At 36.3% G+C, this 17,685-nt stretch overlaps 1 protein-coding gene across 7 annotated transcripts; it reads right to left on the bottom strand.

Annotated features, from left to right (window-relative positions):
- Positions 1 to 2,060: 2,060 nt before the first annotated feature.
- Positions 2,061 to 17,149, bottom strand: dync1i1b (dynein cytoplasmic 1 intermediate chain 1b). 7 transcript variants are annotated; one of them, XM_083537043.1, is made up of 17 exons: positions 16,994 to 17,149; positions 15,677 to 15,792; positions 15,512 to 15,593; positions 12,945 to 13,086; positions 10,734 to 10,793; positions 10,512 to 10,630; positions 10,305 to 10,394; positions 10,062 to 10,224; positions 8,903 to 9,002; positions 6,880 to 7,005; positions 6,277 to 6,423; positions 5,588 to 5,701; positions 4,930 to 5,063; positions 4,701 to 4,845; positions 3,114 to 3,254; positions 2,753 to 2,878; positions 2,061 to 2,581 (listed from the first exon to the last, which is right to left on the bottom strand). In XM_083537043.1, the coding sequence occupies exons 2-17, from the start codon at positions 15,782 to 15,784 to the stop codon at positions 2,519 to 2,521; spliced, it is 1,860 nt and encodes a 619-aa protein (XP_083393169.1). In that variant the 5' UTR covers positions 15,785 to 15,792; positions 16,994 to 17,149; the 3' UTR covers positions 2,061 to 2,518. The 7 variants fall into 7 exon arrangements, with proteins under 7 accessions (XP_083393169.1, XP_083393170.1, XP_083393171.1 ...); XM_083537044.1 differs by having other exon boundaries at positions 12,945 to 13,035; XM_083537045.1 differs by having other exon boundaries at positions 12,945 to 13,002.
- Between the last annotated feature and the right edge of the window lie 536 nt (positions 17,150 to 17,685).

Below are 17,685 nucleotides of genomic sequence, written 5' to 3'. Positions count from 1 at the left end.
CTGCTCCAGTTTTATTCAGAATGTCAAGAACACTTGTGTGAATTGTGAAGTGCAAAAAGGAGGGCAGTTATGAGTGAATGTTCGTATAAATTTATTTTGTTGGGGTTAAGAATTAAAGGACATTTTAAGGATGAAGAATGAAAGAAAAAAATTTACTTGACAAAGAGTCCCCTATTTTCCTAACCTCGTTCCTGGCCCCATGTGTCTTGTGGAAAGAAATGCCACAGCTTGAGAACGGGACCCTTTGCTAATCAACACGTGTTATAAATAAAACCAATCCAGGCAGAAGCACAATGGTGTGTGATCCCAACAAACCCTGGAAATGTGTTGGTTTATATTTGGAAGAAATTGGGGTCAGCTCATGAATGCACTCAGCATGTGCTCCAGTAATAAACCACTACTAAAGTCATGCCAACTTCTGATGCAAACCCGTCCGCTGAAATGCAACATTTTACTAAATACACATCGACCAATTTGCAATTGCAGTCTTATTTGCACAGTTTCTAAGTAGTTGAAAAGACGGGTTTGAGATCATAATCATTTTAATAGATATCAATCAGGGTTCCCTCATTAATATCAGTGTATTATTAGACTGGTGCGCTAAGAGTAAAATTAGAGTCTTTTCACATAAACTGAGTTGATTAAGCAAAAATCTTGACAAAAGTACACTAGGAACATTATAGCCATAATAATTCATAGTACTTTAGATACTTAAGTACATTTAAAGGCAAAAGCATTTGTACTTTTACTCAAGTGAAAGTTAAAAAGGAGCATTTTACTGGAGTAACACTGGAATCAGTTATATTTATATAGTGCTGCTACCAATGAGCATTGTTATAAAGCAGCTTTACAAAAATTAAATAAAATAAAATCCTGATGTAAAATTACACCTGCTATTGTACTTATAAATTATTTGTCTTGTAGAACTATAAATAAAAGTATTGGTGACTTTGTTACCAGAAACGTGAGTATGAGTATTATTAGATCTCACCTTTGACATTCCATATTTGCTTTTATGGAGTCCACTGTGTGAAATTGTCAAGACCCTTGCTATCCGCTACAAAGCTCAACATCAGGGCCTGCTCATGCTGGGACAACATTTTCAGGCCCTGCTCCAGGCTCAGGTGGAGGACTGTTAAGTTCTTCGGAGCCTGGTCCAACCAGAGGGTACTCTAGCTGCAACCTTAGGGGCCTTCTCCTTCCCCCTGTCTTTTTACAATCTTCACCATGGAAATAGGGGGCTATTTCTTTACTAATACCACTTCCCTAAAACCTGTGCTTTCTCTTCTTTGGTGACCTCAGTGTCACATTGTGTGGGAGAAAATTTAGGGCTCCTCTGCTGATGTTGGGCAAACTTGAGCATTTCCAGGTCCATTGCCATGTAAATGACAGTATTGGTCCATTATTGGTCCAGAGGGTGAGGTGTGTGCTTGGCGATGTACACAAATACCCCTTAGTGACTATCACCATCTAATTTAAAGCATTCAATCAAGGCACTATTTATTTAAGCACCTCAACCATCCATTGATTTTGTGGACAAATCTGCAGATTTAGGTACATATATTGCACTAGAGAAGTACTGAATAATTTAAATAGTGAGTCAATAAATTGTGTAGTATTTGTTTTGAAGAAATGTGTTGGTAAAGCATTTTACTACACAAATTTATTTTAATGAGGAAACTGCCAGAATTTTATTTGATGTCTCCTAAATGGAAGTAAAGCATTAAAATTTTAATTCTGATGTATATATATATATATAGTCATCTGTCTGTTTTTTAACGTTTCTGGATTTAAATTGTATTGATCAGTATTATCTGATTTTATGATGACTAAAATAAACAGTATTTCTACATTTAGTGATTGGTTTAGCCTGCTTGTCTTTTTCCTGACTCTGAATTCTCACATTTAACTTACATTTGAGACTTATAAGAAATTTTAATGTGATCAGTGACAGTTGTATGGAAATGCTCTGCCTTGTTTTGTATTATCCATATAAAGTCTTCCCATTGTCTTTAAGGATAAATTGAAATTGATGAAAAAACACCACAAATAATTCAATTCCATATAAATACCTTCTTTAATAGCATTCCTGATACTATTTTAAATTTTATTTTAAATGTTTTTGTTCAATTTGGAAAACATTTAGTTCACACTTTAGATACACTCAGGTTGCATTTAATAATACATTCTGAACAGGATTTTAAACAAAAAAAGTCACAATATATTGACATTTTTTGGATTAATCAATAAATATTTTCAGTTATATTAACCTGAATTTTTCATGTCCATGTTTAGTCTGCATCACATGAATAAAAAAAATAATAAATTAAAAAATTGAATCTGGAAGACCAATAACATTAAAGTTTATCTAACAGTCTAGGCTATCATTGGTTCTAATAGCTTAGTATTATTACTTATTATAAATATATCTATGTGTATTTTCATTTTTTTGCAGTTCATCTGTGCTTCACTGTTCTCAGTTGGTCACTTCTATGACACCGTCATCATCAACGTTTATTCAGAACTCCACAAGAAATCGTGCAAGTTGGCTCCAGTCTTCTGAATGTGGCACTGCCAATTGCTAAAAATGGACAAAATACACACAGTCAGCTTGGTGGCGCTCTTACTTAATAAGTAAAAACACAGGTATGCTGTCTTTTTGACTGTTCCACACAGTGTTCCTGTATCTTGGCTGTTTCGACATTTCCATATATTCTGTAAAAACACACTGTTCAAATTTTATTTGGTTTACCTCTCCAACATCATAGATCCAGACTCGACCCTCAGAATCACCTGCTGCTACTTCATGGCCCCCTGATGCCCATCTGACCCGGTTCAGCGCACAAGAGCTATCCACTGTCACACTCGCCGTAGAAACCTGGAAATGGGAATACGATAATTTGCTAATCGACAATTTTGCTTATTTGATATTCAAAGTTTCATAATTGGCATTAACTAAACCAAAATAATATAACTCACTGTCTATCGTTTACAATTTCTTCATAAATAACCACAAAGGAAAATAACACTAGGTAAAAAATTGAATATTAGAACATTTTTTATCACACTGCAAGACTTTGATAGTGTATTTCTGATAGATCTAGCTTACTTACTTCTGTGTTCTTATTAAGGTTCCAGATATCCAAGCGACCCAGTCCATCCACTGTAGCAAAGACAGCCGGATGCATGGGAGACCACATGACGTCATAGACATAGTCAACATTGTCTTCAAAAGAGTGGAGTGGTTTATTGTGCTGTGTAAAGAAAATACAAGGCAAAAAAATAAGACAAGCCAAATATTGCATGTAAAAAATAGTGAATGAATAGTTAAAAGGGGTCAAACACATTATAATGGAATCTTTAGCCAAAATTGTAGAAAAATGCATCTGCTGCATAGTCTGACAGTGTCCAGGAAAACTACTACTGATACAGTGCTGCAAGTTTTATGTAGGGGAACATGGCTGAAACAGGCTCACATCACTCAAATTTGCTAATTTTTTTATTTCTGGTTAGCCCTTGTCATAGAATTAAAGCTAAATGGTCAAACTAACAATCATAAATAATACTGTCATTTTTTTTTTATATATATATATTTTTTTTATATATATATTTTTTATATATACAAGCCTTTGCAAATATCTTGATATCTCTCTGATGGATGTGATTTTTCAGTATAGTGAAAGTTTGCTTCACACTTTGGAATTCAACAGAAAAATCCAAATGCTTAAATCTACACATGAAATCCAATTTTGTCTTCCTATCTACTTACTTTTACTGGCCACATATTGGGACATGTGTTTATCTTTAACTGCCTAATTAGCACTATAGTCAACCATAAGACTCACGTTACTGGAAAAGAGGCACTAGAATTGGTTTTGTGTTGTTTTCTACGTTATTCTGTTTCCTTTCTGCTTTATAATTATGTCCTAGCTTTGACCACTGCATGAGAGAACTTTTATTTAGAAGACTACAACAGGAAGTGGGTAGCCACAATTTGGGAGGAAATCCAAGTCTCTTTATTCTTTATGCTGCTACTTTTGCTGTTTTGGTATTTTTCTATCTAAATTATTTTTTCAAATTTTTTTTCAAAAACAGACACTTGCTGTTTTTGAGAGGTTATATGTGGAACTAGACAATTAAAAAATATACCCAAAACATATGAGGATTGTCTGCAATATCTCAGTTCACCATAGATACGCTTTACTAAGGTGCATCAACAAACAATTTTCAAATGCCTTAAGTAGCAAAAAATCACATGGAAAAACTATAAAGTCACTTTTAAGTAAACTGTCCAGTTTCTTTTGATCTCGTCTCGGGGAGACTGCATAGAAAAAGCGCTATAATTTCTATACTATTTGCCTGATTTTCATGTAAAAAGGGCAAAATAAAGTTACAAGTTTGCACCTGAAATGCAATACTGAATTAAATGTAACATGATTGTGATATAAATTATGAAACATTGTTTCCCATTCATCAATTGACCGAGTACAAATATCATTTTCTTTTCAGAAGAAGAAGCCTTTATATGTCACATCACAGTACATATTACAGTACAGTAACATCCTTTGTACTATATAAATATCCCCATTTTTTCGGTTGGGGTCAAAACACAGGGCCAACCATGATATGGGTCCCTCTGGATAAGTCCTTATAAATTACAACTATTTGACAGAATGGAAAGATATATAAAAAAAGCTTACTTTGGTTGACCACAGTTTCACAGTCCAGTCAAAGGATGAGGTGGTAAAAAGGTTGGAGAAATCAATGGGGCCCACAGCATTGTGGCAGCTAATGCCAGTGACTGGCCCCTGGTGGCCCTTAAACATCCTATTTATTCCAGCCTTACTAAACAGACAAAATACATACACAAAATCAGGGAAATACAACGGCTTCTAGAATTCACATGGCTGGACGACTGAATACACTCACATGCCATGCCGAGAGGCCGCGTACACCGTCCCTTCTGTACTTCCCACAACAAAGTTATTAACTTCGCCAACAGGAAAACCCATGCCAGTCACAGCAATTACTTTAGACTTGTTATAATATAGTTCCATACTGTCCTGTGAATAAACCAGAACAAAAATCACCATAAGGCTATGATTATCTAACAGACAAGACATTATTTAAAGGCAACATATGGATATACATACTTGTTGGTGACAAGGGAGAAAAGCATAAAATGTCTAAATGCCTAAATCAAACCAGTCAGTGAGCACTTCTGTTCTGCTTGTGGATAATATCAAGCTGAAAGACCCCAATTGCAAGGATTAAACCAAAACCAGTCAGGTTCTTAAGTATTAGGGGAAAAAAAACATTTCCAAACATCTAACTGTTCAAAATATTTATGGGCTTGGGTTTACATCCAGGCTATACACACGTATACAGAAAAAATACAATGTGTTGATGAACATCTGAGCTATGTTGTAGGAACATCAAAATCAACTGCATAGCAACAATATTTACCACAATATACCTCAATATTTTAATTGTTTTTGCTCACATTAGCTCTAATGCAGGTTTACTCATATGTCCTATATCTTTCCACCTGTGTCCATCTGATGTATTAGAAGGTTTGTCTTATTACCTGTGGCTTGGATAGCATATCTAAACTCCAGGAGCACATCTTGCCATCTGTAGACACTGTGACCAGGTTGTTAGCATTTTGGGTTCCCACCACATTTATGCTGGACACAGAGTGCTGCAGAAAACATAGGAATAATTACTGAATCAAAACAAAAACCCTCAGCTCAATCTTCTGTTACTGATTTATTCTAATCAGGGGAATGGTTCAGCGAGAAGCCTATGCTAGAAATGCTTGATGTTATGCAGGTGTACTATACTTTGGGTGGGATGCCAGTCTATCAAAACAGACCAATAACACATGTCAACACACTCATTCACACCTAAGGTTAATTCATCTCTTAAATTAGTTTGTGAAGGGATGTGGAAGCTCATTGGTTAAGGCTTTAGGTTACTGATTGGAAGGGAGGTTCAAACCCCAGTATTGCCAAGCTGCCACTTTTGGGCCTTTAAGTAAGGCCCTTAAACCTCTGTGATCCAGCAGCTTTGTACCATCGCTGACCCTGTGCTCTGGTTTCTAACATTACTGGGTTATGCGAAGAAAGCTTTTCACTGTGGTGTAATGTGCAATTCACAAGTAACTATGGACCCTGGGCTTGTGAGGTAAAAATGCTGGAGCACAGTCGGGCCAGATTTTATAATTGAAGATTGCGGCAGATTTATATGAACTAAACTGCAGTATTATTTTCTTACAGTATGAGCAGCAGCAGAGAAAGGTGTCCTTTGTACAGGAGTGTTCCTGTGGCTCCGATTGTCCCACAATACTACCTGGCCAGAGTAAGTGCCCCCGACAATGAGGTTTGGATGAAACTTTGCGAAACCCACTGACATCACAGAGGACTGCAGGGAGAGACATATGCGAGTTAGATGATTTAAGATGGTCGTATATTCACAGTATTTCATTTGGGTCTCCACCAACTGCATTTATTAGAATTTCCATTTAATTGTGTATTGGATGCTTAGATCATAAATTACAATATGGTACAGCTAAGTTCAGAAAATGGACGAGGCAGTGAATGGTATTTAAAGAAATTCAAGGTCATGTTTATTATTAGAAGGGAACATAATGAGGGGGAGAGAGACAAATGGGCTAATTTCATTACTGCTGCTATTCAGGCAGAACACAAACAAAGACTGACCTTAGTGTGCCTCAGCTATCTGGCCTGGAGTGTTATTCCTGGATACTGCTTGGTTACTAACTAAATTAAAATGCCAGTTCACTACAAATACTGGTACTTTCTGATCTTCTACGCAAGTGTTAAGTAGACATTAGGACCAGCATGCAAAACTTCTGACCTGACAATGGAATATGTATTCTGGGATTGTCTTCTTAAACTTCATGTTCCACACCAGCACAACTCCATCTGGCTCCTGTGGTGCATGCTCGTTGGCATTGTATGAAGCCATAAGCGATTCTGGGTGCTGAGAAAAACATTTAAAACATTTTTATTTAAAACCTGAATGCAGTAATATTAAAATTAACTGGGCTACTTAGACAAAGTGTACAAAAAAGCATAGCAAAGAAGTATTAATTTCCTAGTATGAAATGCAAAAGGTGAGTTGAGTAAATACATAATACAACTGTGGAATCAACAGCATTTTTTGTCTATTTAGACTGAGAAGAAGTTTCCAAGTTTCCAAGAAGTTTCACTTCCACACAATGAAATAAAACGTGACAAATCAGTAAAATGATTTCATATTTTATATATATATATATATATATATATAATTTTAAGGCTCTCATTCGATTAAAATATTTAATCACGATTAATTGCACGATTGTCATGAGTTAACTTGTAATTAATTGCAACTTAATCACACACTATTAAGTGTTCCAAAAGTAGCTTAAATTAATTACTTTTCAAGTTTTTAATACTCTAATCAACATGCCCATGGACAAATATGCTTTATGCAAATGTATGCTTATGATTAGTGAAATCATAGTCAACATAGAGCATTCATGCCAAAATGTTCTTGTAAATGTTTTAAAGTAATTAATGTGTTTTAAATTACATAAATCATCAGGACACCAAACTTTTGCTAACTTTTGTTATTACTGTTGACTATGTTGCTATGTTATTAGTCGAATGACAGCCATAATATACACACACACACACACACACACACACACACACACACACACACACACACACACACACACATGTATACTGAATGTACACTTACTTATAATTATATTTATTTGCTGTACATAGCAAATATTATTTATTTATTTATTTACATATTGATCTGCACTTGTCAGTTTGCACAATGATGCTATTTGATCATACCATTGATCAATTGACCATTGATCATACTATCTTTCTGATAGAAAATGTTATGGAGTAAAGGGAACAGCTTTTCTGGCTTAGGTCGCTATTAGTTTCTTGATGTGAATGGTGAGTTCTCCACACTCTCTGAGGTAAATTTTCCGATTACGTGGCATCTTTGGATGGTCTTTCTGTCCCCAACTGCACAGTTCCTTTAACTTTACTACAACAATAAGGATACACCCCTCTTCTCTCTCTCTCTCTCTCTCTCTCTCTCTCTCTCTCTCTCTCTCTCTCTCTCTCTCTCAGTGGAGTTAAACATACTCCTGAGGTTCCAGTGACCCCTCTCCTCTCCTCAGGTCTGCCTGCTTCGTCCTGTCCTGCCTCTGCATGCTGTTCGATTGGAGGCCACTCTGTGCAACTGGGGATGGTTTCACATCAACGGCCTGAGGATCCATCAAATTACTGTCAGCTACAATAACCAAGGACTACAGTTTGCTTCTGATCACCATCACTGCACACTTTAACATTGTTTAGATGTAATATATGAACATTTGGTGCCACCCAGATGAAGATGGTTTTCCTCTTAAGTCTGGTTCCTCTCAAGGTTTCCTCCTTATGCCATCTCAGGGAGTTTTTCCTTGCCACAGTCACCACCGGCTCACTCATTAGGGACAAACTTACACTTAAAAAGAAGGATCTTATTTATTATTTCTTATCACATTATCTGTGTGAAGCTGCTTAATACAATGTTCATTGTTAAAAGCGCTATACAAATAAAAAATTATTTAATCAATTGAATTAAATTGAATTATTTTCACTTCTGGTAGCTGATTTCCTTGCTGTGCACCTGTACTATGTAATTGCAATAAATTTGTATCTATTTTGATCTATCTATATAAAACACTGCCCATATGCACATTGATACATTAAGGGGGATCCAGGCCAGTCCAATTCAACGTGAATTGTTAATATGTTATGTAATTACAATTTATTATAAAGATACAATTTTATCGTATGTCACAGACAGCTTTATTAAACCAGCTACTTACCTGGGATGACCAATCCAGACAAGTGACAACTCGATGTTTTGACCACTGCTCATTATAAAACTGACGATTGAAGGACAGATTGAATCCAGCTTGTGTTTCTCTAATGGTCAAATACATTAACTTTGTATTATTTTGAGGAAATAACATTTGATAATTGAAAACTGACTATTAGCAGACTACTGAAAGATATAATAATAGTAAAACTGAAAAAGAAATAGTCATAGCCATAACGGCTGCCTTTTGTCTTTTAATATACATTATCAGTTTGGACATATCTTTGCCTTCAGTGGTTTTTCTTTCTTTCTTTTTTTTTTTCTTTCTTTCTTTCTTTCTTTCTTTCTTTCTTTCTTTCTTTCTTTCTTTCTTTCTTTCTTTCTTTCTTTCTTTCTTTCTTTCCCCAACACTTTTCATTAATAGTGAAGACATCCAAACTATGAAGGAACATTGGTTGACCTTCATTTTTGAGTGTTTCTTGCCATAATAAGTAGTCACATATAATGCTATTGACTCTATACTCAAACTTTTAACTGAGAGTCTAAAGCACATTAAGAATTCAAACAATGACAGGAAACACCTGTGTATAGAAAAACATCCCAGAAGATCACCACGATAAAAGAAAACCATTCGTTTTCCAAGCTGTCATCAAAGCTAAATGTAGCTATTTTAGACAATCTAAAATATAAGATTATATTCTGGGTTGTTTAACATGTTTTTTTTTTGCTTACTATATATATCCATGTATTTTTTTAAATTATGTTCATTTTCACTTTGGAAAAAATGAAAATAAAGAAAATAGCTGAAGCAGAAGGTGTGTCCAAACTTTATATAGTACTTTACTGGTACTATATAAACCTAAATAGACAGTTAATGCTTTTGTGGTGGTTAATTTAAATGGTAGAAATGAGTATTGGCATTTTATCTATATAAATGTACCATATATATATATATATATATATATATATATATATATATATATATATATATATATATATATATATATGGTACATAATATATTTTTTTCTTTTCCAATATCAGCAGACCTCCTGTTAAACTAAACATGAAGGGAATTGAATATACAGTATTTTTCAACATTTGTGACTGCATCTCCTTTTCATTGTTCACATTGATTGAATAAGGTTGTAGGGAGAAATATACTGACCCCTCCTTGTCTTTCATGTCACGTCCACTGTAGTCAAAGAAAATATCCAAGTCCTCAGCTAGTGCTCGGTCCACCAATCGAATGCTGCGGTCAAAGAAGATCAGGAAATCCTCAGAGTGAACAATTTGCTGCCTCTCTTCCCCTGTGAGCTCCTTAGGATGTTCTATAAAAACAGAATTGCTTTTACCAGCATACCATAACTGTTATGCAGTTACTAAGAATAAAGTATTGTAAAAAGGTCACCATTATCTTTCATGGACTCCTGATTGTCCTCTAACAAATGCACTTCAGGATCAGGTTTGACCGCAGGAAGGTCTTCATTCTTCACCTCGTCTGTGTTAGGAGAGAGATTTTATAAAATATCAAAATGTGTAGTGTTTCATGGAGAGAGTAAGGTCCTTTTTTTAGACTTTTTTCTATTTAATTTCTATTTCTATTTAGATTATGTACCTTTTTGATTGTATATTTGATTTGTTGTAAAAGTAGTCTGGGTCTCTTTAGAGTAAGTTACCAGTTCTTTGGGCATGTAATTAATCTGCACCATTTCTGATGCTTCAAGTCTCTGCATTCTGTAAATGAGGAGAAAAAAACAGCAAAAACACAATAAACAGACCCTTGCCTTCTATCACTTCAGATTTAAGATTAATAACCTGGTCAACGGTATAATCTCACCTGTGCTCCGAGTCTGCTAAGAGCTGAAGAGCTGAGGGGTCCATATCCCACTGAAGCATCCTGAACACATCAGCAGAGGGTGAAGGATTTCACAATTATATAGGAACAATAAAAAATGGAGTCACATATTCTATGTTTGTTTGATACATGATATATGATAACGTGAAGTGGTGCCCAGTGTTCGCTGAAATGAAGTGCTCACACATGATACTATCACTATGCTCCAGTAATGTGGGCCACAAGTTTCAGCCTGCTCTTATTTCTACTGCACACTAAATGCTCAGGTCCAATAACCTTGAAATTTCAATTCCCATAGCCTAAGCTTTGAAAACTGACAAAGATGTGCTTTGTATCTTGTTTCTTGTTTTAACTTAACTTAAAACTACCTGAAGCCAAAGAATACTTTTAAACCATAAAATGATATTGGCATTGCACCAGTTTTCCCATCCTCAAAGCATTTAGAATAATGGTGTAACAAGTATATTTTTGCTTTATTGTTAAACATTTTAACAATACAGAGTATGTAAGAATTAAAGTATTTTGCTACAATGGCACATCTGCTTAGTTGATCTAATGTTTACAGCAAACAAACAGAAGCAAGAAAGTAGGGAGAGATTTTGCATAAGAGTCATATATTTTCAGTGGCAATAAACGTAAAAACGTAATTTATTATTGTGCACGGTTGTAGAAATAACGACAAAATAGCAAAACATACAGATTACGAGCAAGGCTATTAAAAACAAACAAACAAAAAACAAACCCGTCACATGTTGTGGCTACTGGGAAGTGCAGTTAGCATCCTTTTAGCACTTTCCTGACAGAGCCCACAATAAGATAAGGAAGGAAGTCTGGACATTCATACTAGAAAATACAAGAATCAACAAGTTACAAGGAAGCAAAACCCTTAGTGTAGTGGGAAGAAGAGTGAGGAAAGTGGTGCAATCTTATTTGCATAAGTAAGGGGTGCACTGATGTCCAAGGCAGAGCATGAAAATGGAAAGACAGCTAATGTGAGGCCAACAAGGGAAGCAAAGTTCACGTTGAAGCCAGACGGGGGACAAACATAGAGAGGATAGCAATTTTCCTAGAAGCACCAGTGGAGGGGCAGATCACTGTTGTCACCAGAGAATGCAGGTGCAGCATAATCCTCAGCACCTAATAAATATAAAAACCGAGTGGTGTCCAAAAGTGGAGCAGGGTGGAGTAGTCAGGTCCAGAGTGGCGCAAGAAGACAGAGTGATGCCCATGAGAAGTCCATGATCTTTACAAATGTTCTCTTTGGGGCAGAGAGGGTGGAAGCAGTGGGGGAAGAAATGGTGGTATGCAGTTTCAACTCGGACAGGATCCCCTTCCCCCAAAAAGGGCCCATGGAGGTACCTGACATTGAGCCCAGCCATTAATTGGTCTAGAGGGGCCATGAACGGTTTATGCTGCCTCAGTTTCTCTGGATCTGCTCATCTTGGTACCACATGCATTGAAAAAAGTCAATGCTGGGATTTTTAGACCAAACCATTTCATATGCAACTTAAAGCCTTAACCACGGAGCCACCACAATAAGCTCAACTAGCAACCACTGATTCATTTGGATCAATCAATGAATTAATAGCACTACTAACTGCACTGAATTTTAGCTTTGCTATTTCTTAATGACTCTGACTGTTCACATTCTATCCCCAGTCGCTTACCATGGTTGGATTCTTGAGCAAGCACCTTGAGCTGAGTCCTGCACCAGCCAAATAAAAGTACTTGATATGATTATTTGACAGAACGTAGGATATTATAGTTGCTTTAATAGCAACCCAGTTTTCTAGAAAATTACTGTAAAATCAACAATACAGTTTTTACACTGTGACAGGGTTCCAGAGACTTGTTCAATTTAATTCAATTCATTTTTATTTGTTTGCCACAATGGAGATTTTTTATCAAAGCAGCTTTATACAGATAAAGCATAAGCTGAGATCAAGATAAAGTATAATCTGTGCCAAAACACAATAAAGTGTACTGTATGCTGTGGGTTCAATAACTGTTATTTGAAAACTTTTTTAGGGTAACTATAGATTTATATTTAAATGATGAGTGTCAAAATACACTCAATATAAGGTAAATGTTTGATTTTTGTTTTAAATCCAAAATTCATAGTTTTAATCTGGAAGACTTCCAAAGCATTTACGGAATGACAGTTGATGTTTTTGTGCACTGGGACTTTCGTACCTAGCCATGGTTCCGCCCTCCACTGACTCCTGGCTCCCATTTTCACTGGAAGCGCTCACTGATTGTGAAGAGGGAGACATAGGGGGTGGGACTAAATAATGAAAATAACAGGTATCCCATGTTAAAAGATGGAGAGGTTGCTCTGGAGCCCAGCACAGTCCGAGAGCAGCAAAAAAAAAAATGAAAGATGACAAATCAAGATAATAAAAAAAAAGACAGAAAAAGAAAAAGGAATAAACAGAGAAACTGGGTTATAACCATAATTTTTGACATATTTTGAGAATCTGTCATATATACAATCACTTTATTAGGAGCACTGGTACACCTGCTCATTTATTCAGATACCCAATCAACCAATCAGGTGACAGCACTACAATGCAACAAAAGAGTTTGAGTTACTGTTCACATCAGAATGAACAACAATGATTTTTGAGACACTTCTGTGACTGGAGGCTCTGCAGGCTGGAACACGTTTTGCTGTGCCTGAAATCTTGTCTGCCATTTTGTAGTGCTGTCCTAATTCTTCATTTCCTACATTCATTCTCTCTTTGTACCCACAATGCACTCTGATTTCAAGTGTGCATTCGATGTACACTTGTTAATTAGTTATTTTCCCACACTGCAACGTGACACAGCACAAAAGACAATTTTCTCCTCAGGAAAATAAGTTCTGCCAAAACCAAAATGAGCAACTAAGCGAGACTTATTAGCGTTTAGCTCTGGAGTCAGCTCGGGGAGACTGGCAGGAAACCTAGCAAATGTATTCTGTACATAAAGTATGTTTATATACTTGTTTATTCTTGTTGATTTTTATTATTTGGTGATAAAAAATTAAGATGTTCTTTATAATTAAGTTTGTCCCGGATGAGCGAGCCGGTGGCGACTGTGGCAAGGAAAAACTCCCCGAGATGGGATAAGGAAGAAACCTTGAGAGAAACCAGACTCAAAATGGAACCGATCCTCATCTGGGTTGCACCGAATATCCATTTATTACAGATATACGATGTCAGAGATCCGAGAATGACAGAGTATGACCAGACTGGACTGAGCTGACAGGAAGTGTATAGTAACTCAAATGAAGTCTTTTTACATCTCAGGACTTTACATCTCAACACATCAATCAATGTGGGGTCCTGCTCACTTGAACTAGACAGTTGAAAACAATACAAAGAAAAAAGAAAAAAGCATTTTCCCCCAATTTTTTATTGTTCACAGTTGTAAAGAGTTTCCTCAACCTTTATGGCGGCTGAAACCAATCTGGCTGTTTCCTCTGAACTCTCTTAACAAAGCTTTTTCACCCAAAACTGTCATCCACTTTGTGTTTTTTCTTTTCCTTTTTTCTTACTATGCATCGTTTAAAAATCCCAGGCAATCAACAGTTTCTGAAATACCCAATTCAGCCAATCTGGTACCACCAAGCATGCCCACAGAGATCATGCTTCCTCACCATTCTGATCATGAAGCTGCATGATCTTTTGCCTTGCACTGCTGCCACTGGCTGATTAGATAACTGCATAGATGGGCAACCGTACAGGTGTGTGTATATATATATAATGTAGCCACATGATTGATGAAGGAAAACACTTTACATACACCACTGTATATACAGAGTTTGTTAAGCGGTTTGTTCACAAATGCTGAAGGTAAGCCACGTGTCCATTTCACGTTAACCACAATTTTGCGCGATTACACGTGTCACAACAGGGTCAATATAAGTGATGAAACTCGCCATCACCAACCTCAACATCTTGAACAGCTTGAGTGCAAAGTCAAGAGCAAGTGTTGTAGTGACAAACCATGAAATGTAACTGCTTATTTAAAAATAGTATAGAGATGCTTTATATGTTATAGAATTAATGCAAGCCATGGTTTCCAGTGCCACACACACCCGGTTCCATAAACTTGTAACACACACGACAATAAAAAATATTGTTATTTAGTTTTAAATGTGTGAAAAAGTAGAAGCAGAGGAAAAACTGCACTAACAACATGACAGATCAGCATGAAATTTTGACCTTTCAGAGATTTGTAAATACTTTCAGAAGTATTACATTACATATGGAATTAGGCAGAAACCCTAATCCAGAGCAATTTACATTATCTCAATTATACAACTGAGCAGTCAAGGGTTAAGGGCCTTGCCCAAGGGCCCAACCACGGCAGCTTGGTGGTGCTGGGACTTTAACTTATAGCTTTCCGATCAGAAGTCCATCTCTGGTAAAAATCTAAATGCTGTTGAGGACATCCTGTAATTTCTAACAGCTTGCTTATGAGTGAGTTTAAAGAGGGCCTGAAGATGTACTTTACAGGCTCCAATGTTTAGTCCACATTTGTAGTGGTACAGAGTCGTAAATTTCACCAAAGGAAATATCTGATCTGAGAAATCATTATTTATTCCCCCCTATTCCCCTGTAGCAATCTAAATAATATGTTTACATATAGCGAAGTGTATTATAAAGAAATCAAAGGAAAATACATATTTTAGTATAAATGTAATGAACAATATGATGATGGTAATAGAAATGATCATAACATATATAACATGCAGGATTAAAATTCATAAATACCTAAAGGAAGTTCTTGAGAGATCTCACTTCTCTTTGTATCCGAGGCTTTTGATGCACTCTCTGCTATTAGCTGTGTCTCAGACTAGAACATAGGAATGGTCTTTAAAACTGGGTATAACCACAACAGCAGCAAATAAAATAAAATAACTATATGTATATATTTACCTCTTTCTTTCTTCTCTCTTCTTCTTTTCGTCTTTTTTGCTCATGCATCTCAGCAACAAGCTGTTTTGTGTGCTCCAGTTTGGCTTTTATTTTGCGTGTGTCACACATTTTCAGTGCTGTTCATTTGGATATAGTTTTTTATAATTACAAAATTATATAAATATACATATAATAATGACCAATTTTATGACTGCCTAAATTCTGGACGTTTCCTCCCTTGAAATGTTTTTACGGTAGCTTTTACAAGCTTTTACTGTAGCTGTAATTTTTACTGTTGCTTCAGTGTTTTTTGTCAGGAAATGGCAAAAGTGTCCCTTGACCAGGCTGATGCCAAGTGACTTACACGTTTAATTTCTGCTACTTCTATCAGCAGTAATTAGTGACTCTGGCAGTCATGCATGCCTATCTAACAACACTGCCTCCATGTTTGACAGATGATGTGGTATGCTTTGGCTCGTGAACCATTCCTTTCCTTCTCCATAACCTTCTCTTCTTATATCTCTGGCCATTTTGGTTCAACCTGTCCAATCCTGTTCCAGCATTTTCGATGTTTCACATGTTAACATTCAACCTTAAGATAAAATCTATTTATTTACATTAACAACAGAGTCTGTTAAATGTAAACTCAGACAATGAGTTTTTCTTCACCGGAATGAAGGTGAAAATGACACGTTAATCACTTTAGTCTTGGTCTTTCATTCCTTTTGGTGCTGCCAGTGCACAGAAAACAACAAATTGTTGATTTACTTCTAATGTTCATCCTTTAATTATGATATAATGAGACAACAGGCCAAGTGTGGTTAACTGCTAATCAGTTAATTGTCTAATAATTTTTTTAGGCTGTGAAAATAAATAAAAACCTTTAACAACAACAACAACAACAACAACAACAACAACAACAACAAAACTATCAATGCAATATTTATTCTATACCCCTTAAATTAAAGCTAAATAATTCAATATTTACTGCCTGAATTCAAAGGCATTCTGGTGGCACACACAAGCATCAAGACTAATTATGGACCTGACTGTTTTTGTACATAATTATGGACCTGACTGTTTTTGTAGGATGCATAAGTGTCTTATGTCCTATCAAACATTATTTATTGTCAGATTGAAATATAATGTTGCCATACCAGACATCATTCTCCTGATACACTGAGGATGTAATTGGCTGCTGTGTGTCTGCGTTGGTGTTTGAGTGATAATAAGACAAGAACACAGCAGCAGCCCATCAGGATAAAACATTTCATTTCAGCTTAGAAACCGAAACGTCACGCTGAACTACATGATCGAATTGATGGATATTCACTGTACCGTTGATGCTTCCTGTATATGGAATTTTGATCTTCTGCGATATTGGCGGTTGAACAGCAGCTCCGGAGAATTCAGATGCTTCCCTGGCAGTGCTGTTCCTCCCTGAACCCCGGTCGAGCTTTAAGGGGCGCGGCTCTTACACACATAGCGGTAATGGTGCTGAAAACGGAAAGCGTGATGTAGCGTGGTACAACAGGATATGCGTTTATACACACACACACACACACACACACACACACACATAAGAAAAAAATCCATAATGTTTATGATGGTTGTGGCGGAGATTATGTTTATATATTATAAATAATATATAATTTCATATTGATAAACTACTACTATATTATTGTTGTTGTTGTTGTTGTTGTTGTTGTTGTTGTTGTTAGTGTTATTCTACGGCTTTTTCATCATCATCATCATCATCATCATCATCATCATCCTTATCATCATTATCTCTCAGCCCATAGAACTGACATAGAAAACTCGGCCCCAAGTTTGAGAATCACTGATCTAGACGTCTGGGTCTGAGCATCTCCAAAACTGCAGCTGTTGTGGAATGATTCTGGTCTGCTATGCTCCGTATCTATTAAAAGTGTTCCAAGGAAGGAACAGTGGTGAACCAGCGACAGGGTCATGGCCCATTGATGCACGTGAGGATAGAAGGCTGGTCCGTGTGGTCCGATCCAAAAGACCAA

Source organism: Silurus aristotelis (genome assembly GCF_946808225.1).
Source record: "Silurus aristotelis genome assembly, chromosome: 1".
In the NCBI taxonomy this organism is placed as follows: Eukaryota; Metazoa; Chordata; class Actinopteri; order Siluriformes; family Siluridae; genus Silurus; species Silurus aristotelis.
Note: the sequence above shows the minus strand (reverse complement) of the source record. Positions and strands in the feature narration are given on the sequence as shown.